The following is a 23,554-nucleotide window of genomic DNA, read 5'->3' on the forward strand; positions in this document are numbered from 1 at the left end:
CCTTTCCAAGAAAAAAGATTTTTGTTGTTTGAAGTGCTTTCCCCACCACAGTTAGTTTTAAATAGTATAGTTATTATAGATCTATAACCAATAAATATAGCATAAATTTGAACACTTTTACATTTAACATGTTACAGGTTTTGCAGATACTTGACTTATACGCTCAGGTATATGAAGAACTCCTGGCAATTCCTGTTGTAAAGGGAAGAAAGACTGAAAAGGAGAAATTTGCGGGAGGAGATTACACCACTACAGTGGAAGCATTTATATCTGCCAGTGGAAGAGCTATCCAGGTATCAGACTGCCACAAAGGATTCCTAGGTGACTGAAAGCATAGCCATGGGCCAATCTGATAAGTTTCTTCTGCCATCAGAGAAGTAGACTCTTTAAAAAAAAAAATCAATATATCACATGCTTCTAGGTCGTATTATAATTTCAGGCCAATCTGTTCCATTCCCCCCAAATCTCCGATGTCAGTTAAGTCAAGCTTGTATCCTGAATTACCAGATCATGGATATATTTTTTTAAACCTTTGTAATTAAAGTTACTCCTATGAAAGGCTCTGCCCACAGCAGTAGAGGTATAATAGTTGTCTTCTGTATTAATTCTGATAGAATTTTTTTTTCTTTACTAATCTTACTCTTTTTTGTATCAGTTATGTTTTAAAAACTCATTTAACATAAAAAATCAGGGAAGATAAAGCAGATCTAGTGCCATGCTAAGGTGTGTGGTCTTAACAGTTGTTATTTTCAAAGGCAAAATAGGTTGTTAAAAGATGTGTTTCTCTATTTTAGGGAGCAACATCACATCATTTAGGACAGAATTTCTCGAAAATGTTTGAAATAGTTTTTGAAGATCCAAAGACAGCAGGAGAGAAGCAGTTGGCCTATCAGAACTCCTGGGGCCTGACAACTCGAACTATTGGTGTGATGACCATGGTTCATGGGGACAACGTGGGCTTAGTGCTGCCGCCCCGTGTAGCCTGTGTTCAGGTAAGGAAAGTGTTCCTTCTCATCATCTCTTTTATAAAATTCAAGCCACATTTAGTGAAGAAAAGTGCAAAGTGTGCTTTTCTGAATGTCATTCAGGTAGATTTTGCTAATACGGAAACAACACAGAATACAGTCTAGATTTCAGGGTGTGTAACTATGTGTGTTATTCATGTCACTGTTTTCTGCCCTTTAAAATGTTCTACCTGCTTTATAAAACTTCTAGAAATGATTTTTTGAAATGATTTATAATAGGTTAAATGAGAAACAAAAATACATTCATCATGGACAAACAATACGCAGCTCATTGCTAGATATTCTGTGTAGACCACAGAAGTTGATTTCTGTGAAGATTTATAGTCACCAGGAGGTTTTGATTTGTGAGTACTAGGTGGTGATTGTGAATTCGTTGCTTTTGTATGATGCTGCTTTTATAAATTTGTGATACCATGCTGGATTCTAGGTGGTGGTTATTCCCTGTGGCATCACAAATGCACTTTCTGAAGAAGACAGAGATGCTTTACTTGCAAAATGCAGTGATTATCGAAGGCGGTTACTCAGTGTCAATATTCGAGTTCGAGTTGATTTGCGAGATAATTACTCACCAGGTTGGAAATTCAATCACTGGGAACTCAAGGTAAAGGCTTCCCTTGCATATTTTACTCCCACTCTCCCAATTTGGAAGTTGTTTGAATAAAAATGAACTTGAAGACCTTGTTTATGGTTAACAAACCCCCTATGGTTGTCACTAAAACGTTTATATCAAGAATTCATAAAATAAGTTATTTCAGTAGTAAGACTATCAGAATCAGGGTGCATGGACATCAACTATTAATAGTTGTCATTGGTGCAGCTAATCAGTAATTTCACACTACAGTTTCACAGTGGTTTGTTCATTCTTACTTTGTATGTTCAAGTCTAGTCTAAATTTTTGTTTAATGTTTTTGATTTAACTTTTATTGCACAGTCATTAATAGGTGATCTGCATTCTTTATTCCATTTTTCAGACTTCAGGGATTTAACATTTTCTTAATGATGAAACAGCAAATCTTGTTAGAACTAGCAGTTAGGAATCAAGAATTTATAAACTCATTACAGGCAGTGGATAGGAAGAGATGTGAGGTTGCAGGTTCAGGCTTTCAAATATGCAATCTTAGCCATACTGGGGTTATTCAGTATTAATGCATGTTGGGTTCCCAAAGTTGCTCATCTCTATCTCTTTATTTGTTTTAAATGGCCCCTCAGATAAATCTCTGCTGAAGGATAGTAGTTATATTGATGCTGCTTTCCTTTTGTGATATATTTTTTCCTTTACATACTCTCCTACCTTTAATAAAGACTTTAAAGTTGTGTAAATTTCCCTTTAATTGCAGTCTTTTTTACTTACTTGGAAATAGCAAGTGTGTGATTTCAGTAAAACCTTGTTTAAACCCATTTGTACTTGCCCAAGGTACCAAAAAGAAATTTCTCCTTTGCTACTAACTGGACTGAAAGGTAAAAAATAGTCATCCACGCTTGTGGGCCTCTCCTTTGACTTCCTCTGGTCTGTCCCAGCTCTCTCTTGCCCAGGAGAGGATGTAGTCTTAGTGCATTTTTCTTGTCATGTCTTTTTAGTTTCTTCTAATCAGGAGTAGTTCCTCAGCCTTTCATTGTCATCCATGGCATTTACATTTTTGTAAATATAGATCAGTTATTTTATAGAATGTTCTTCTGTTTTGATGATTACTCATTAACTTTTGCCTTCTCCAGTAACTTTTCTTCTCTCTTCCTGCTGAGGGTAGTCTCCCACTTTTGATTTTCTGATTTTCTGCACTGATTTTTATTATTTGTATGCCTGCCTTAATTACCCTGCAGAACATGAAGCTTTGAGGACAGGATCTCTTTCTTATTCATCTTTTTAAATCTCACTGCACTTAACAATATTTCTTAATGCATGTATCAGTTCAGTTCAGTTCAGTCTCTCAGTCGTGTCCGACTCTTTGTGACCCCATGAACTGCAGCAGGCCAAACCTCCCTGTCCAACACCAACTCCCTGAGTCCACCCAAACTCATGTCCATTGAGTTGGTGATGCCATCCAACCATCTCATCCTCTGTCATCCCTTTCTCCTCCTGCCCTCAATCTTTCCCAGCATCAGGGTCTTTTCAAATGAGTCAGCCCTTCGCATCAGGTGGCCAAAGTATTGGAGTTTCAGCTTCAACATCAGACCCTCCAGTGAACACCCAGGACTGATCTCCTTTAGGATGGACTGGTTGGATATCCTTGCAGTCCAAGGGACTCTCAAGAGTCTTCTCCAACACCACCGTTCAAAAGCATCAATTCTTCGGCACTCAGCTTTCTTTATAGTCCAACTCTCACATCCATACATGACCACTGGAAAAACCATAGCCTTGATTAGACGGACCTTTGTCGGCAAAGTAATGTCTCTGCTTCATAATATGCTGTCTAGTTTGGTCATAATCTTCCTTCCAAGGAGTAAATGTCTTTTAATTTCATGGCTGCAGTCACCATTCGCAGTGATTTTGGAACCCCCAAAAATAAAGTCTCTCACTGTTTCCACTGTTTCCCCATCTATTTGCCATGAAGTGATGGGACCAGATGCCATGATCTTAGTTTTCTGAATGTTGAGCTTTAAGCCAACTGTTCATGGGGTTCTCAAGGCAAGAATACTGAAGTGGTTTGCCATTCCCTTCTCCAGTGGACCGCATTCTGTCAGACCTCTCCACCGTGACCCGTCTTGGGTGGCCCCACACGGCATGGCCTAGTATCGTTGAGTTAGACAAGGATCTGGTCCATGAATGCATATATACATTGGATGAATAAAGGGAAACAATAAAATAATGTGAAAGTATACAGTGTTTTGTACCAGAGTGTTGTTATTTTATAAAGTAAGTCTTCTCTAGGGGGTAAATCTTTTTTTTCTAGAGTAACATTTACATTTTTTTCTTTGGCTTTGGTTTGGGGGATGACTGATCAGCTGAACTGTGTAGACAGACTCCTAATTTAAATTCAGAACAATTATAGAGGATCATTCACTCAAAAAAGAAAAACGTGTTAAAGTTTTATTTGTCAGGAAGTTTCTAGCCCCTAAAAGTGGGTTCTCTCTTAAGCCTTAATCCACTCAGAGCAAACTCATTATGTGGATTCACAAGGATTGAACATCCACAAGGCTTAAACTGGCATATGCTCCTTAAACTCCTTTGTAAAAACCTTGGGCTCCTGGGGAGTGGTTCTCAGAGTGCAGTCCCAGGACCAGCAGTTCAGCATCACGGGAGAACTTGGTGAAAGGGAAGGGAGAAGTCACTCAGGCGTGTCCAACTCTTTGTGCTCCCATGGACTGTAGCCCGCCAGGCTCCTCTGTCCATGGAATTCTCCAGGCAAGAATACTGGAGTGGGTAGCCAGTTCCCTTCTCCAGGGGATCTTCTCAACCCAGGGATAGAACCCATGTCTCCTGTATTGCAGATGGATTCTTTACCATCTTAGAACTTGATAGGATTACAAATTCTCGGGCCACATCACTGGACCTACGGTGATCAGAAACTCAGGTGGCGGAGCCCAGCAGTATGTGCTTTGACAAGTCCTTCAGTAATTCTGATGCTCAAGGTAGAGCAGCCAGAGCCAGGGCCTTCTCACCAAAGCACACCATGTGCCATGAATGAGTCCAGGATGTGCCAAGGAGCCTACTCTGTTTACCCCCGTGTGCCATGCAGGTGTGATTTTCCATGTGTGCTCTTCTGTGAGAGAAGTTAGGAACAGTGAGCTGGACAGCTGCCCTCATGTTTCCCCGTTAAACTCTTTCCCAGCTCAGAGCCTCTCGGGCAGTACCCTCTTTCCTTAGGTTTATGCCTTCTCATTGGAATAGGTTTCTGAAGTATATCAGGAACATTACCTTCTCTTTAAAACGGTTTGCATCTGTCTTTGTATTCCGGATGCTTATGACTTATAGCAGGTAAAGCCATGAAATCAGTCTGTTTATTCAGTTGGAGACGGGCATGTGTCATTTTTCACTGCTTTTTTGTTTTCTAGGGAGTCCCGATTAGACTCGAAGTTGGGCCACGTGATATGAAGAACTGCCAGTTTGTAGCTGTCAGACGAGACACTGGAGAAAAGCTGACAATTGCTGAAAATGAGGCTGAGACGAAGCTTCATGCTATTTTGGAAGACATCCACATTAACCTCTTTACCCGGTCAGTTCCTTAGAGTTGCTTGTGTCTCCCGTCTTCTCATTGTGCTCAGCCTTTGAGATCTCAACCAAGGAATCCGTGATTGCCCCCATGGGAACTCCCATGGTTCTTAATTGGCCTTTCTGTTTGGTTTTTTGACTTGTATTGTGATTATTTTCTATATGCTTTCTGCTCCCTATTGGGTTTGGAGTGATGGACTGTCCCTTTGACTGATTTGGGTTCATTTTAAATCCAGGCTTTTATGATACATCAGATTTGAGGGGCAGAAGCACTGATTCTCACTTGTTGGGTACACATTAGCAGCTCCTGGGGAGCTTTTCAAAAAATACCTGTGCCTGGGACCCTCCCTGAGAGGTTAATTTAACTGGCCTAGAGGGCCTGGCACCTTGAGTATTAAACGCCCTCTGGTGGTGATAATATGTCACCCAGGCTAAGAACCTCCTGAAGGGGGTTGGGTGATGGGAAGGCTTGAGGCTGCCCTGACCTCTGGAGAGGGAACTTTTAGAATCACAGATCTCAAGGCAGAGACACTAGAAGATGGGTGGCTTATGGGTGGCACCTTATTTTCTTTCCTGTCCACCTGAAGCAGAGAGGAAGACCTGTGGCCACTGGGGATAGAGGCTCAGTTTGGGGTGGGGGCCCTTGCCTGTACCTTCCTCGTTTATCCTCTAATACCTGTGTCTGATTCATGTTCATCTTCAGTAAATCTTGCACATAAGGAGTGAATCAGTTTTATCCTTGGCTTTGGTGCTTTTATGTGATGGTAGGCAAGTGAACTTGCTTTTGTTGACTGGCTTGCCTTAAAAGGCGAATGATAATATATCTCTTGAGGATGACTTTCATGGATTTATTTGGCCAACAAATGCATTATCCATGTGAAGTTCATCTGAACTCTGAGCAGGAGATACTGTCAGAGACGCAAGATTAGAAAGCTGCCTGTCCTTGTTGCTGTCGCCTGAATAGTGCTCTCAGCGCAGTGATCCTTCTCTTCGAGAGTCTCCTGGGAGCTTTGGGAACAGAAAAATACCTGGGCCTTATACCTGGAGACTCTGATTTATTAATTTTAAGATAGATTCTGGTCATCCGTGTTGTTAAAATGCTCTGTGTGATCCAGGTGTACACCCCTGGTTGGAAAAAACACTGCTTTAATGGCTAAAAAAAAACAGGACTTTTTAAATTGACAATAAAAAATTTTAATAGGAGGCTAATTACTTTATAATATTGTGGTGGGTTTTGCCATACACTGACATGACTCTGCCACGGGTATACATGTGTCCCCAGTCCTGAACCTCCCTCCCCATCCCATCCCTCGGGGTCATCCCAGTGCACCAGCCCTGAGCCGCCCTGTCTCATGCATCGAACCTGGACTGGCAATCTGTTTCACATATGATAATATACATGTTTCAGTGCTATTCTCTCAAATCATCCCACCCTCACCTTCTCCCACAGAGTCCAAAAGTCTGTTCTTTACATCTGTGTATTGACATTTTAATTCAGTAAATTTATTAATGTAAGTTGCTTACATTAATAGTGCATTTTTTTTTCCCTCCTTAAGGCTTCAGCCTTGGAAGTGGCATATTCCTTTCTGTATCTCATTGGCTGTAACTTGGTCACTTGGGCCCACCCACCTCACTGCAAAAAAGTCAGAAGAAAGGGAAACCGATTTGGTGGACAGCAAATAGTCATGGTCAGGGTTCCCACAGTCTAGCCCTGAGGTTCAGAAAAGAAACATATGCCTTCTCTGCATTGGTCCCACCCCTGAGTGCTCCTTGTGTTATGTGTGACTGTGAGTGTGGAAGAGAATGATATTTTTTTCATTTGTGGAACCTGAGGTTCTTACAGAAGACTTACAGAGTATGTGAAAATAGCTTGAATAATGTATATTTATGTGTTTTTTCCTTTTTTAAACATTTTCATGCCTTTGTGTTTGATTCTTACAACAATTTGATATGGTGGTTAGATGAGTATTTGTCCAATTTTGTAGAAGGGAAAAGTAAGACCAGAGAAGTTTAAGTAATAACCTAGACTCTGGTAGGTAATAAGTGGTAAAGCCAGGAGTTAGAATATTGATCAGCAGATATTTAATGATTATGATGAAAGTAATTGTTACATGTGTGTGCTTGGCAAATTTTTTAACGTTTCCAATAATGCAATGATGAGCTAACTAATAACTAGTGATGAAGTTCACTGAATGTCACTGCTGGAGACAAAATTGAAGTTCATGTTGAATTCTTCTCAATTCCAAGTTGTTATTCTTTCATTAAATTATGCCATTAAAAAAACTTTGTCATATTAGTAAGAAAAAATATGTATTCGCTTCTAATTCTGGGTAGCCTGTGGCTCAGTGGTAAAGAATCTGCCTGACAGTGCAGGAGACGCAGGAGATGCAGGTTTGATCCCTGGGTCGGGAAGATCCCCTGGAGGAGGAAATGGCAACCCACTCCAGTATTCTTGCCTGGAAAATCCCATGGTCAGAGGAGCCTGGCAGGCTACCATCCATGGGGTTGCAGAGAGTGGGACACAGCTGACCTAACGTGTGCTTTAGTTTATTAGTAAGAACAAATATGTATTCCAATTACTTGATAGGGCTTCTGAAGACCTTAAGACTCATATGGTTGTGGCTAATACAATGGAGGACTTCCAGAAGGAGCTCGATTCTGGGAAGGTAAGAGAATTCTGAAAATTTTTTAATATGAACATATTTCAGTGAGTGGTATTTTAAGACTCATTGAATTTATGTATCATGTTAATCCCTTTTTCAAAGCCTGTCACATAAAAGGTTTATGTATTATTCAGCCTCTGTTTTCCATTGACTTTCCTGCAACAGTAAAATATTCTGTCATTTTTGGATAACACTGTGAACTGATTTTATAAAAGCTTTCTCTCGTGTTCATTAGGCTCATTGAATGAGTTTCATTCTGTATGACCCCTAATATTTTCATTATTGAAAAATTTCATTTTGTTTTCTCAGCTTAAGTTCCTAAAGTAAACATTGTTTTAGTTTTAGAAATGTAATGGGAAAACTCCTAAAATAAGGAATGCCTGTTTCTGATCTCTCAGTGTATATACTTACCCAGATCTTAATTGATTGATCTTTCTGAATAATAAGTGAAAAATATTACTCATTTCTAAGCTTGTTTTTGAGAATGAGTGGGTACTACTGGATTCTGTAAAACTGCACGGGTTTTCCTAATGGCTCTTTAAGATTTTATCAGTTTTGTGTGCTCTGTATATGCAGATGTTCCCATCGAAAACTTAATTTTCATAAAGAAGAGGTTTCAGTTTGTAAAATTAATTACTGGAATGAATCACTTATGAACTTTAGTATTCTGGTATACATGTTTACTTATACAGCCTGTTCTGTGTCCCCAGATTATAAATGAGAAAGCCATGGGCCAGAGTCTAAATGAATTACCCCAAGCCATACAACAGCAGGCCTAGTATTAGAATTTGGGTCTCTCTTCTGATTCAGCTTAATGTACTTTTTCTCTGTATCTTTTTAAAAAATTCATCCTGAGGGTATAAGACAAGATTTTAGTTGTTTAGTTGATTTTAATTCGTGATCATTAACCTCTTTAATATGTCTGTCAGTTCACTAAAATGAAAAATAAGTACAAAATAGTATCAAAATCCCCTTCTGATCTATAATTCTATATCTATTATTCTATTTAGCCTTCTATTATTCTTGGTTGCCTTGGTAATCTTCCACCTTTCTGATTTCCATCATTTGTCACTTGACTTCAAACTACATATTTCAGATTTCTGTTTCTTCTAGCTTTTTTGCCTGAGAATGGACACTGTGTATATTTTTTCTTCCACTGTGATTTATTTACTTTTTCTAATTTTTTTGTTCCATAAAGTATTGAATTTTATGATTTCCTTTATTATAGAAATATGGTAGTCATTCTTACAGTAAAGTCTATTAAAGACATTGCATAAGAGTTAATAAATCAATATAGTAACTTATCAGTTAATCCATTGCTTTCAAAGAAATGAATCTCAGCAGATATTAGTAGAATCATATTCTAATATTAGATAAGCTGTTGGAGAGATTTCAACATCTGTCCTAAGCCAGAATACAGTATTTTGGTTGTGTGTCCAAAGATCACATAGAGACCAAAACAACTGTTGTTTCTTGTATTCAGTAGTCAGTTTCAGCTCCCATCTCACCTTTTGTTGGTCAGCTTAGCTATGTTGACTGACTGTCAAGCAAGCTTTGAAGCTGTGGTAAACAAAATTGGATTTACTGGGAGGGGAGAAGGAGGAAGGGATCTTTGGAACTTGAATGTAAGTGAGAGTTTGATTTTCTACCCTTCCTTGTTGGTATAAATGAGAAAAAATTTTTTAATATATCTGATTTATAGGACTTGATTTTAGTAAATTTTTCCAAGGAGGTGGTCTTAATTGAATGAAAAATAGATGTCATTTATATGTAACATATACTTGTTACTGTTGACATAAATATATCATTAATCTGTTGATCATTATTTCTATTAGTACATTACTGTTTCTCATCAGTAACATTTCTGCTGAAGAGTTCAAGAAACTATATATTGCAAAAGATTTTGTCTTTTTAAAATATAGATGTAGAAAAATGAAAGATAAAAAGGTAAAAACCTTTCTATGGCTGAATAAATCACCTAAAATTCTCCTTTCACATTAATGAATTATGTGCATAAATAATAAGAAATTTCAGATCTTATCAAAAGCTTTGAGGCTAAAAAGAATTGAATCTTTTGGTTTTTGTTTTTCACAAAATTATCATTTATGAGTCCAAATACATCTAATAACAAGTTTGGTTGAATTTGTTTACATGCTTTACCATTTTAAATTAAACAAATGTTTTTTAGAAATACCTTTTCAAGTCTTAGTGATTTTTTTCCTTAGTGCAAAGAAATCAGACTACTGTAAAATTTGTTAATATTATAAAAAATATATCTTTGTGTTGTACATTAACAAAAATAAAATTTCAAAGAAACTAAATTTATTATTACAATTTTTGTAATTGGGTTAGTATTTATATCATTGCATAATTAGAGACTGATTAAGGTTTTCCCCCTATTCTGTCTTTTAGAATAAATTTTAAATAATACTTTTAAGAATGTTCAGTTTTTTCATGCTGTTTGTTTGTGTAAATGCTAATGATTTAGAAAGTTTCAATACAGGGAATTAACTTTGTTAGTTCAGCTCTTATGTCTGTAGGTTTGGTTTTTCTTCTGTTTTCATTGCAGAGTTTCTACATTTAGAGTTTACATTATAAATTTATATATCTAATAATTAACTTTATATTGTTTGTATATAAAATATACTTAATTATATGAACTTCCTTGGTGCCTCAGACAGTAAAGAATCTGCTTGCAATGCAGAAGACCTGGCTTCTATCTCTGGGTCAGGAAGATCCCCTGAAGAAAATGGCTACTCACTCCAGTATTCTTGCCTGGAGAATCCCATAGACAGAGGAGCCTGGTGGGCTACAGTCCATGGGGTCACAAAGAGTTGGACAGGACTGAGCAACTCACACTTTCTTTCACTGAAAATCAGTTTACTATTTGTCTTCTCCATCCTCCTGATAACCATGGAGCCAGGTAGAGCAGGCGGCAGTGCAGATTTGAAATGAGGATGATTTGAAATTCACTTTTTGTTCCTTTTCTTCAGCACTGGGTTGCAGCCAGTTTATTTGGTCATTTAAGTGTATTACAAAGATGTCTTTGTTATGTACAGATGTTACGTGAAGTGTGCGTTTGGGATAGTGGAAAACATTTCTTTCCTATCTCGGGCATCTCTGAGCAAAGTTCTAGCAGGTTTGCAAGGTGTCATGGCCTGAAAAGGGCTGGGAAGCCTGTCCTTTTTGCTTGCAGGTTTAATGCAAAACTCACATGTTCCTTTTATGGAATAGAAGGAGTTGTAAATACTGAACATTTTTTTCTTATTAGATTGCTCAGATTCCATTCTGTGGGGAAATTGACTGTGAAGATTGGATCAAAAAGACTACTGCCAGGTAAGATAATTAGGTTTAACAGATAAAACCTATGAGGTATTGAAGAATACAAATGCATGGCATAAACGAATGGATTTTTTATTTGTTTTTAATTCAGGGATCAAGATCTTGAGCCCGGTGCTCCGTCGATGGGAGCTAAAAGCCTGTGCATTCCCTTCAAACCACTCTGCGAGCTGCCGCCGGGAGCCAAGTGTGTGTGTGGAAAGAACCCTGCCAAGTACTACACCTTGTTCGGTCGTAGTTACTGAGGCATAAACAAGACCCCAGCTCCACCCCTCCTCACTTTTTAAGAAAAGAATTGATACTAATCTTCCCAGATAGAGACAGTTTTATGATTTTTTTAAAAATAGAAGTTCTAAAAGGAAGTCACATGAGACAAATACCTATTCTTATGCCTAAATCAACAGTGGAAAAAAGACTTTTCTGTAACCAGCCCCGATAATAAATATCATGAACTAATACTGTTTCATGTATTCATTTGTTTCTGAAATACCTTAATTCTGTGCCACAGTTATTCTAACCGTTCCGCTCCATGTAGCCCTCTTGTTTCAGACCTTGCACCACCAATTTCCCATTTCTTTGTGTTGGAGTGCTTCCTTTTGGTAACTCCTTGGAATTTAAAATTGCCCTTAATCTTTCTGTTTAAAAAGTAAAATACAACCACAGATGTCCCCAAAGAGATTTCTCTTGAACTTCTCTATCCCTCTTATTCTTCTGGTTACTGTGGGGGTCTTTAAAACACCACTCATGATTTACTAGAGTGATAAGCCCTCCTCACCTCTACTTCCAACTTTGTGCTTTTACTCACTCACCCTGCTTCTGCACCCGTCCACCCCCCACCTTGCCCCACACACTTTTGTTCTCACAGAGGTCACACTGCCACTTCTGCCCAAAGCTGACTTCTTAGTTCCTTGTCTTACCACATCTCACTGCTTCAGCTCTGCTGCTAGAAAACATTGCTCTTCCCACCCTCCACTAAAATCACTCTCACGATTTACCCTCTTGCTTTTGGCTCTTCTTTCTTTTCTTTCTTTCTTATTCTTTGGTTGTGCTGGGTCTTCGTTGCTGTGCTCTGGCTTTCTCTCGTTGCAGTGAGCAGAGGCTGTTCTTTGTTGCATTGCTCAGGCTTCTCGTGGCAGGGGCTATTCCTGTTGTGGAGCGTGGGCTTTAGTAGTTGTGGTGTGTGGCTCTACAGTGTGCAGGTTTCAGTAGTTGCCGCACGCAGGCTCAGTAGTTGTGTCTCGTGGGCCGTAGAGCACTGGCTCAGAAGTTGTGATGCACTGGCTTAGTTGCCCTGCAGCACGTGGGACCTTCCCAGACCAGGGATAGAACCCATCCGTGTCCCCCGCATGGGCAGGCGGATTCCTATCCACTGTGCCACCAGGACAGTCCGTCTTTTTCTTAGTCATGTGTCTTCCATTGGCTTCCTTTCCTTGGCCTGCTTGTTAAGACATCGGTGTGCTGTGTCCATACTTGGCCCTCTTTTTTCTTTTAAGAATTTTTTTTTTAAGTGGACCATTTTTAGTCTTTACTGAACTTGTTAAAATATTGTTTCTGTTTTGTGTTTTGGTTTTTTGGCTGAGAGGCATGTGGGCTCTTTGCTCCCCTACCAGGGATCTGTCCTGTATCCCCTGCTTTGGAAGGCGGAGTCTTAACCACTGGTTTGCCAGGGAAGTCCCTGGTTACTCTCCTGTTCCTTAATAAGCCTCACCTCATCCTGTGGTTTCAAGTAGCATTAATAGGATGATGTCTCCCAACAGTTTTCTCTCCCAGACTGAGCTTTAGCCCTCCATCCCAACTGCATGTTGGGCTTTCTTGAGTGTTGGATCAACATTTCAGATCAACCTGTCTCAAAAACCTCATTTCACTCTACTCCCAGACCTGTTCCTCCTACATACAGTATTTGCTGCCTGAAAGATTAGCATCATGAAAATGGACCTCGTCATTTAAACCAGAACCCTGAGAGTCCTGGCTGGCTTCTCCAGCACCCCATCAGCCACACTTAGTTGGCTGTGAAACCTATTCCTGTTACCTCTGATGTCTCTTGGATCCCTCCTTTCGTAGATCGAGGTCACCTTTTCACCTGTTACCTCTTACACTGATCACTCTGCTGCCTCCAGTTTCATCTCCAGGCCAGACTATTCCACATTCCCACTGGTGTTTTTTTCTTTTTTCCTGAAGTACAGTATGTTGAGACTTTTTTTTTCCCCTTAAAATCCTTTTGTAGTTCACCATCGCTAACAGGATAATAAAATGTAGTCTCTTTCTGTTCAGCCTACCTGTCTAGTCTCCTTTTCAACCAGTCTAGTAGAGTCCTTTGCAACCTAACCATTTGGGATTCCCTATAAACCACATGCTATTTCTCACTTCTGGCCCTTTGCCTGCAATGCCTTTCATTCCCCATTTCTTGTCTACTTGGTTTTTCTCCTTATTTCAGAGCCCTGCTCCATTTAATATGTTATCCCACTTGGTGGTGATAAATATAAAGGGAAAAGTTTCCAAAAAAGGACTTGAAATTTGAGCTGTGCTTTGAAGGGTGAGTAGAATTTTAATAAACAGAAGAGGAATCTGGCAGAAGGAAAAACATATGCAAAGCCTTTCAAAGTATCTGCTGTGCATAAGAACACAGCAAAACGATCCTTAAGTGGTAAAGTATCATAGGAAAGCAGATTATATAGAACATGCTTTCAGATGCCTAGCTTAATGAGATAGGTGTCTGAGCAATACTTTTGTTGTACTCAGAATTATTATTGATATATGGCAGTTCAGGATGTTCTATCTTGCTTTTCTGCTCTTAGTAGCTGTGTAAACTTTCTATTCCTTCAGCTGAAGGAGAGAAGTTATATATATATATATATATATATATTAGGAGAGAAGTTATATATATATATATCTATATCACAGTTACTCTACCTCATAAAGTGCTCAGAACACTGAGCACATAATAATAGGTAGTGTTAGTTACGACAGTGATGCAAGGTTACTTGGAAGTTGCTCCTGGGATATATAGCTCTAGTTAACAGTAATTACCTTGGTGCCTAGGAGTTTGTTTTTTGTCTGCAAATTAATAAATTCTTTAAAGCAGCAGTCCTCAACCTTTTTGGCACCAGGGACTGGTGGAAGACAATTCTTCCATGGACCAGGGAATGGGGGATGGTTTCAGGATGATTCAAACGCATTATATTTATTGTGCACTTTTTGTTATTACATCAGCTCCACCTCCAATCATCAAGCATTAAATCTGGGAGGTTGGGGACCCTTGCTTTGAAGGACAAAGTGATTTTTATGTTTTTGCCAGTCCCTGACAAAAGCCTGAAAAGTAGATGAAAGACTGTAACCACATTTTGTTCTGTGGCCCCTGGCTGTTTTGGAGGCAGTGGCCATCTCTGACACAAGACAGGCAGATCCTATGCTATTGTTTGAAGCTTCAGATTCGCAAAACCAATCACAGAAAAGCTTGACATTTGCTGTTTTAAAGAAATGCTCACTACTTAAAGGAACTCTCCAGAAAGCAGTTATATTAGGAAAGGAATCCTTAACCCCAAATCTATGTGTGATAAATTGGCTGTTTTCTTAAATTGAGGTTCAGCTAAAATATCAAAACTCTTCCAAATATCTTAAGCACAGTGGTGCTTTTCAAGAAGGTGTGTCAACCTGACTACAAACAATATCCTTTTAGAAACGATCACTATTTTCTACTTGTAGACTGCAGTCACTAGCTAGACACATGACTGACAGGAAAGTGATTGTGTGCCTAATCATGGTTTTCAAAAAGAAAACAAAGAGGTCAAGGTATATTTACTGTAGGCACTGCTCCCTGTGATTTCTGGTGTAGATCCTGTATTAGTAAACTCTAGTTCATCCGTGATGGTGTGTTTAGAATAGTTCCTAATTATGTCAGTAAATCACAAGAAGCCTTCATGAAAATTGGACAATAACAGCAACTCATTTGGCTGCTAGTGGTGAGGTCAGCAGCGGTGGAACATTCCATAAGACAAGCAAAGAGGCATTATGATTTGAGAGTCTGGATATACCACCCTACTTATATCTGGTTTTTGTTACAAATATTAGTCATCTGTATATAACTATATAACTTTTCCTATTTTTTTGGTAGTTGGTGATTTTTCACTGTTACATGAGTGAGATAAATGTATAAAGCTGTGGGTTTAACTGTCGAGTTCTTTTGTATTTAAGTTGCAGTCATTGTCTTTTAGTGTGTGGAAAGCAAAAACATTTATTTATTTTTTATTGAAGGATAATTGCTTTACAGAATTTTGCTGTTTTCTGTCAAACCTCAACATGAGTCAGCCATAGGTATACATATATCCCCTCCCTTTTGAACCTCCCTCCCATCTATCTCCCCATCCCACCCCTCTAGGTTGATAACAGAGCCCCTATTTGGGTTTCCTGAGCCACACAGCAAATTCCCATTAGCTATCTATTTTACATATGGTAAAGTAAGTTTCCACGTTACTCTTTCCATACATCTCACCCTTCTCCCCTCTCCCCATGTCCATAAGTCTATTCTCTGTGTCTGTTTCTCCATTGTTGCCCTGAAAATAAAAGGAAAAAATCTTCGTTTCCCCACACTGAAGGGCTTCTCCGGTGGCTCGGTGAAGAATCTGGTTGTCAATGCAGGAGATGTAGGTTCGATCCCTGTGTCGGGAAGATCCCCTGAAGAAGGAAATGGCAACTCAGTCCAGTATTCTTGCCTGGGAAATTCTGTGGACAGAGGAGCCTAGAGGTCTGCAGTCCATGGGGTTGCCAAAGAGTCAGACTCAACTCAGCCGCTAAACAACCGAAACATAACTGTGGTGCTCACAGCTGCCGGGGGCATCAGGGATCTGCAGAGGCAGCTGCCCTGGCCCTGTTATTTTCAAACATATCTTTGGCCCTTTGTCACTTTTACTGCATCTGCAAAGTGCTAGCCATTTATTTCTTTAATGAATTGAGTGCCTGCAATGTACAAAGTGTTAGAGCAGACAGTAGAGAGTTAAACATGTTTTTTTTTTCCTCTTCTTGGCTTCCTCTCCTCAAAACGGTTCTAGCTTAGATGGAAAATCAGGCCGTCAAGTGGACAAGGAGAGGGACTGAGCGTGGGAGGCCACTGCCCAGTGATGGGGACACTGATCATCATGAGGGGGTCCCTGCCAACAGTAACGCTGAGAGCAACCCTGCTGTTGAGATGACAGCAGCTGGAGAATGCGACCCATCCCATTCTGCCAAACCATCAGGCTTAGAACAACAGGCACACACACATGTCTGGGGCTCAGGAGGTGATGTGAAACCGGTGGCTTCGTTCAACCTGACTGAAAAATTGAAGAGCTTGGAACATCAATTGTACTGAAATGATATAAAAAGAGTCTGTTCAATAAGTCTCAGATGATACAGCTCTATTGGCAGAAAGTAAAGAGGAACTGAACAGCCTCTTAATGAGGGTGATAAAAGAGAGTGAGAAAACTGATTTAAAACTCAACATTCAGAAAACTGAGATCATGGCATCTGGTCCCATCACTTCATGGGAAATAGATGGGGAACAAGTGGAAACAGTGACATTTTATTTTCTTGGGCTCCAAAATCGCTGCAGATGGTGACTGCAGCCATGGAATTAAAAGATGCTCCTTGAAGGAAAAGCCATGACAAACCTAGACAGTGTATTAAAATGCAGAGACATCACTTTGCTGACAAAGGTCTGTATAGTTAAAGCTATGGTTTTTCTAGTAGTCATGTACAGATAGGAGAGTTGGACCACAAAGAAGGCTGAGCACCAAAGAATGGATGCTTTCGAATTGCGGTGCTGAAGAAGACTCTTTGAGATCCTTTGGTCAGCAAGGAGATCAAACCAGTCAATCGTAAAGGAAATCAACCCTGAATATTCATTGGAAGGACTGATGCTGAAGCTGAAGCTCTAATCCTTTGGCCACCTGATGCAAAGAGCCAACTCAGTGGAAAAGACCCTGACGCTGGGAGAGATTGAGGGCAGGAGGAGAGGATGACAGAGAATGAGATGGTTAGATGGCATCACCGACTCAATGGACATGGGTTTGAGCAAACTCCAGGGTATAGTGAAGGACCAGGAAATCTGGCGTGCTGCAGCCTACAGGGTTGCACAGTTGGGCACGACTTAGCAACTGAACAACAACAACAACAACAACATCTCACGTAATAGGGTCACCAAAACCAGATTTTGTGATTAAGAAACACCTGTTGAATGAGTGAGGCGCTTGGGGTTCAACAGACTGGTGACAGTGTTAACACTGACTTTACGTGTACTAAATATGTAGTTGGCTTCTCAGGTGGCACAGTGGTAAGGAATCCGCCTGCCAATTCAGGAGACGGGGGAGAGGCAGTTTCGATCCCTGGGTCAGAAGACCCCCTGGGGCAGGAAATGGCAATGCACTCCAGTATTCTTGCCTGGAAATTTTCGTGGACAGAGGAGCCTGGCGAGCTACGGTCCCTGGGGTCGCAAAGAGTTGGATGCACCTGAGCATGCACTTCCATGCACACAAATACGCAATTGTACTCTATTTCCTTCCACCATTCACTTTCTCACTCTTCTGAACAATTATTTCAGAGCTTTTCTCCCTTCGGATTTTCAGTACTTCCCCTTTCTGACTTTGGTTGATCACGCTGATGTCTATTTCACTAAGAAGATAGAGACAATACGAAGAGACCCACAAGAACCCCCACCATATCTTCCCCACTCAAGTGTCCACATTTCCACCTTCTCTGCTGTTTCACATGAACTATCATCTTTCTAAAAAAATTATTTTATCATTTGTTTTATTAAAATATAGTTTATTTATAATATTATGTTGGAGAATGAAATGGCAACCCACTTCAGTATTCTTCCTGGAGAATTCTTTGGACAGAGGAGCCTAGCGGGCTACAGTCCATGGGATCACAAAGAGTTGGACACGACTGAGTGGCTAACACACACACGTTGCATTAATTTCTGCTATATGTTAATAGCAAAGTGACAGTTATATATATTTCTTCATATTCTTTTCCATTATGGTTTATCACAGGATATGGAATATAGTTCCCTGTGCTCTACAGCGCTGTGCTTAGTCACTCAGTCATGTCTGACTCTTTGTGACGCCATGGACTGTAGCCTTCCAGGGTCCTAAGTCAATGGGGATTCTCCATGGCAGGGATACTGGAGTGGGTTGTCATGCCCACCTCCAGGGGATCTTCCCAACCCAGGGATCAAACCCAGGTCTCCCACACAGCAGGGAGATTCTTTACTGTGAGCCACCAGGGAAGCCCAAGAATACTGGAGTGGGTAGCCTATCCCTTTTCCAGGGGATCTTCCCAACCCAGGAGTCAAACCAGGGTCTCCTGCATTGCAGGTGGATTCTTTACCAACTGAGTTACCAGGGTAGCCCGTACAGTTCTATCCAGTAGGACTTTGTTTTTAAAAGGCAGTGGCACCCCATTCGAGTACTCTTGCCTGGAAAATCCCATGGACAGACAATCCTGGTAGGCTGCAGTCCCTGGGGTCGCTAAGAGTCGGGCACGACTGAGCAACTTCACTTTCACTTTTCACTTTCATGCATTGGAGAAGGAAATGGAGAAGGAAATGGTAACCCACTCCAGTATTCTTGCCTGGAGAATCCCAGGGACAGAGGAGCCTGGTGGGCTGCCGTCTATGGGGTCGCACAGAGTCGGACACGGCTGAAGCGGCTTAGCAGCAGCAGCAGCAGCATATGTGTTTACATCTGCTAATCTCAAACTCCCAATCCTTCCTTCCCCTACTCTCTCTCCCCCTTCAGTTCAGTTCAGTTCAGTTCAGTCACTCAGTCGTGTCTGACTCTTTGCGACCCCATGAATCGCAGCATGCCAGGCCTCCCTGTCCATCACCAACTCCCAGAGTTCGCTCAGACTCACGTCCATTGAGTCAGTGATGCCATCTAGCCATCTCATCCTCGGTCGTCCCCTTCTCCTCCTGCCCCCAATCCCTCCCAGCATCAGAGTCTTTTCCAATGAGTCAGCTCTTCGCATGAGGTGGCCAAAGTACTGGAGTTTCAGCTTTAGCATCATTCCTTCCAAAGAAATCCCAGGGTTGATCTTCAGAATGGACTGGTTGGATCTCCTTGCAGTCCAAGGGGCTCTCAAGAGTCTTCTCCAACACCACAGTTCAAAAGCATCAATTCTTCGGCGCTCAGCCTTCTTCACAGTCCAACTCTCACATCCATACATGACCACAGGAAAAACCATAGCCTTGACTAGACGGACCTTAGTCAGCAAAGTAATGTCTGTTCTCTGTGTCTATGAGTCTGTTTCTGTTTTGTAAATAAGTTCATTTGTATCATTTTCTTATATTCTACATATAAGTGACACATGGTATCTGTTTTTCTGATTTACTTCACTTAATATGATAATCTCTATATCCATCTATGTTGGTACAAATGGCATTTCATCCTTTTTATGGCTAATATTCAATGGTATATATAATATATACCACATCTTCCTTATCCATTCATCTGTCAGTGGACATTTAGGATGTGTCTGTGTCTTGCTATGGTAAATAATGCTGCCATGAACATGGGGGTGTATGTATCTTTTTGAATTACAGTTTTGTCCAGATATATGCCCAGGAATGGGATTGCTAGATCATATGGCAATTCTATTTTTAGCTTTTTGAGGAACCTCCACACTCTGTTCCATAGTGTTTGCACCAGTTTATATTTCCACCAATAGTCACACCCCCTTCAGCATTTATTATTTGTAGATTTTAAAATGATGGCCATTCTAAACTAGTATGAGGTGGTATCTCATTGTAGTTTTGATTTGCATTTATGTAATCATTAGCAATACTGAGCATCTTTTCATGTGCCTGTTGGCCAACTGTATGTCTTTGGAGAAATGTCTATTTAGGCAGATGAACATTCTTCTCATAGCAGAGGGCACCTCCTCCACGTGTGCACTAAAACTCCTCACCTCTGGCCGCCTTGGTGGTGACACTTCAGCAGCTCTCTCCGTGTATCATCACATCTTCTTTCTCTACTGGATCTTTCCATCAGCTTAAAAATGTGCTGTTACCTTCCCCAACCTAAAAATACCCTTTCTTATCTCCATATTCCTTTTGCTTTGCAATAAGACTCCTTGAAAGGATTATCTGTACTTGCCATCTCCAATTTCTTCTCTCTGTTCTCTTGAACCCAATTCATGTTGTCGTTCAGTCACCAAGTCGTGTCCACCTCTTTGCGACCCCATGGACTGCAGTGTGCCAGGTTTCCCTGTCCTTCACCATCGCTCAGAGAGTTTGCTCAAATTCATGTCCATCAAGTTCAGTGATGCTATCTAACCATCAGCCTCTGCTGCCCCTCTTCTTTTCAGTCTTTCCCAGCATCAGGGTCTTTTCCAGTGAGTCTGCTTTTTGCATCAGGTGGCCAAAGTATTGGAGCTTCAGCTTCAGCATCAGTCCTTCTAATTCTGGGTTGATTTCCTTTAGGATGGACTGGTTTGATCTTATAGTCCAAGGGAGTCTCAAGAGTCTTCTCCAGCACCACAGTTCAAAAGCATCAATTCTTTGGTGCTCAGCCTTCCTCATGGTCCAACTCTCATATCCATACATGACTGCTGGAAAAACCATGGCTTTGACTAGACAGAGCTTTGTTAGCAAAGTGATGTCTCTGCATTTTAATGCACTAGGTTTTAATGTCTAGGTTTGTCATAGCTTTTCTTTCAAGGAGGATCTTTTAATTCCATGGCTGCAGTCACCATCTGCAGTGATTTTGGAGCCCAGGAAAATAAAGTCTGTCACTGTTTCACTTCAGTTTGCCCTCTAGGTAAGGTCACCAGAGGGCTCTATGAGGTTGAATACAGTCATCATTTCCAGTCCTCAGTGCTTCTTGCCCTCTCAACATTTGACCCAACTAATTCTCTCCTCTTTGATACACATTCTTTCCTGAGTACAGTAGTCCTGAATACTGTACTCTCTTGGCTTCCCTTTCATCTTTCTGGTCCTTCTCTCTTATCTCCTGGTATCTTCATTTTGTGTTTCCTCTCATTTCCTTGGTTATCTCTGGGCATCTTTTGAATTCTAAATCCGTGTATTGTCAGCTCTCAAATTCATGTATTCCCAGCCTGTCCTCCTCTCCTCTGAACTCCAGACTCCCTTATTCAATTCTCTATTTAGCATTTCACCTTGGATGTCCAATAGATACACCAAATGACAACATTTCCACCTCTTGCTCCCACACTATTCCTAGAGCTGTCACCTTTGTTTTATCTTCATCTCACTTTGCAGCGTCATTCTTTTGGGCCAAAAACCTTAATGTCACCTTGACTGTAGTAATTATCACAGTCTGGTTGTCTAGAAGTCTCACTGTTAGAATAGCAACTGAATTGGCAATGATTTATGAGATGCCAAGGAAATTATTAGGGCTACATCTAAGTAGTCATGTTTTAGTCAAAATCAGTGTATTGATCTTAAGTTCTTCAGATAAATAGAACCAGTAGTATACATATATAAATAGAGACTTATTAAAAGGAATTGGTTCCTGCCATTATGAAGGCTGAGAAAGTCCCAGTGTCAACATGGCAAGCAGAGACCCAGGAGATGCTATGGTGTAGATTTAGTCTAAAGGTCTGCAGGCTCTAGACCCAGGAAGAGCCAAACTTTCAGTCTGAGCCTGAAAGCTGGAAAAAAGCCAGTGTTCCAGTTTGAAGGCAGTCAGTCGGAGGAATCTTCCCTTGCTTGCAGGAGAGTCAGCCAATTTGTTCTGTTCAGGCCTTCAACTGATTGGATGAGGCCCACCCTCATTAAGGATGACAATCTGTTTTACTTAGTCTACTGATTCAACTGTTAGTCCCACCCAAGAACACCTTCATGGAAACACTCACAATAATGTCTGACCAAATGTCTGGGCACCTGCAAACCCAGTCAAATTGATGCATAAAACTAGCCATCACAGTCAGACTTCAAATTTAGTTAGGATCGAGTATAGTCATTTCAATCTGTATTTCCTTAAAGGATTGACTGTAGGTTGTCTACTCAAAACAATAGCAGCTACCATTTTTTAGATATTTGGAAACTGGTAAACCTTTAAGGCTTATACATGACAGAAGATAAGATTAAAAGCAAAAATGTCTTCTTACCTCAGTTAAATCAAGACATTATAATTTGACTTTCTTCCTAAAACTAACTGGGATTATGTCTTTAGCTCCTTTAAAGGTATTATATCTTTCCTAAACATGAAGAATGTTTTTCTTGTCTTATTTATGGAAAGGGTTTGGAAGTGGGGTGCTTGTTTATTCCAGATCAGTGCACAAGGCAAAAGAAAAAAATCACCCTAGCTGTTTTTTTGGCTTTCACTTACTGTAGCTCTAATCTCTGGATTACTGACCCATAGAATATTCCCTGTTCCATGCAGTATACAGAATTAAAAGCCACTCACACACCAGGTTGACAAGATATGATTGTTTATGTAAAATGCCACAGTGAGTGTTGCAAACACAGAGTGTGGAACCTAGAAAGGCCATAGCCATACGTGAGTTTGTGCATAATTCAGACACAGAGGCTCTTGACTTTTGTAATGATACACACAAATGAGCAAAAGAAGCCCCTCCAGTTCATATCTGGAAGTCGGTGTCTCCTATTTCCATAAGTCCCCGCTCACGTGACATCTCTTGCTTAATTGCCCTTTACACTGTTTTATGGCTTTATAGCAGCCTGTAAAAAGTGATTTTCAAATATGACAGGCACTGAAAGGCTGTAGGGGAGAGCTCTCCAGGAGCTGTGATCTCTACATCTGCTCCCCTAAGAGCTCAGCCTTCGCAGGAAGAGGAGAGGGACAGCAGAGCGCCATGGGGCGATACTCAGGGAGAAGTTTCCGTTTAATCCTCATGTGCATTGTGAGCATGCTCCTTTTCGTGATGGAGCTAGTGATCTCCCACATAGGCAACTCCCTCTCGCTGACCTCCGATGCTTTTGCGGTCCTCTCCCACTTAGTTTCCATGATCATCGGTCTTTTTGGCGTCAGGGCCAGCAGTATACAGCAGCACCGCAAAAGCACATTTGGCTTTCTCCGGGCAGACGTTGTGGGCGCATTTGGCAATTCCGTTTTTGCTGTGGCCCTGATGTTCAGCATCCTGGTGGAAGCTGTCAAAAGGTATATTGATCCGCAGAAGACAGAGGCGCCGCTGCTGGTTCTCAGTGCTGGAGTCATCGGGCTACTCTTCAATATTCTCAACTATGCCATCTTCTTGGACTGCTGTTACTGCCCGGCGCCAGAGCCCCAGGGAGACGCCGAAACAGGTAAACGCCTCCTCAGATGTTGTAGTTTGGTCAGAGTCCTGCCAGCTGCTATCTTGGGGGCCCCTGGGGGTGCTGTGGAGTGAGGCTCCATTCATTCCATGTCTTTCGTTCCCTGAAC

General features: G+C 40.9%; 2 protein-coding genes across 2 annotated transcripts in view; both read left to right on the top strand.

Moving 5' to 3' along the window:
• EPRS1 (glutamyl-prolyl-tRNA synthetase 1) overlaps positions 1-11,630 on the top strand; it is a 65,866-nt gene extending 54,236 nt beyond the window's left edge. Inside the window, exons 26-32 of the mRNA XM_040263259.1 lie at positions 138-293; positions 795-992; positions 1,453-1,626; positions 5,016-5,176; positions 7,760-7,838; positions 11,107-11,171; positions 11,269-11,630. Of these exons, the coding sequence (XP_040119193.1) occupies positions 138-293; positions 795-992; positions 1,453-1,626; positions 5,016-5,176; positions 7,760-7,838; positions 11,107-11,171; positions 11,269-11,419 (984 nt within the window). The 3' untranslated portion in view covers positions 11,420-11,630. The remainder of the gene's footprint in view (positions 1-137; positions 294-794; positions 993-1,452; positions 1,627-5,015; positions 5,177-7,759; positions 7,839-11,106; positions 11,172-11,268) is intronic.
• An 11,355-nt stretch (positions 11,631-22,985) lies between these two features.
• The window catches only part of SLC30A10 (solute carrier family 30 member 10), a 35,995-nt gene continuing 35,426 nt past the window's right edge, over positions 22,986-23,554 (top strand). Inside the window, exon 1 of the mRNA XM_040263262.1 lies at positions 22,986-23,436. Coding sequence (XP_040119196.1) covers positions 22,986-23,436 — 451 coding nt within the window. The remainder of the gene's footprint in view (positions 23,437-23,554) is intronic.

This window comes from Oryx dammah, unplaced genomic scaffold, assembly GCF_014754425.2.
Source record: "Oryx dammah isolate SB20612 unplaced genomic scaffold, SCBI_Odam_1.1 HiC_scaffold_21, whole genome shotgun sequence".
NCBI lineage: Eukaryota > Metazoa > Chordata > Mammalia > Artiodactyla > Bovidae > Oryx > Oryx dammah.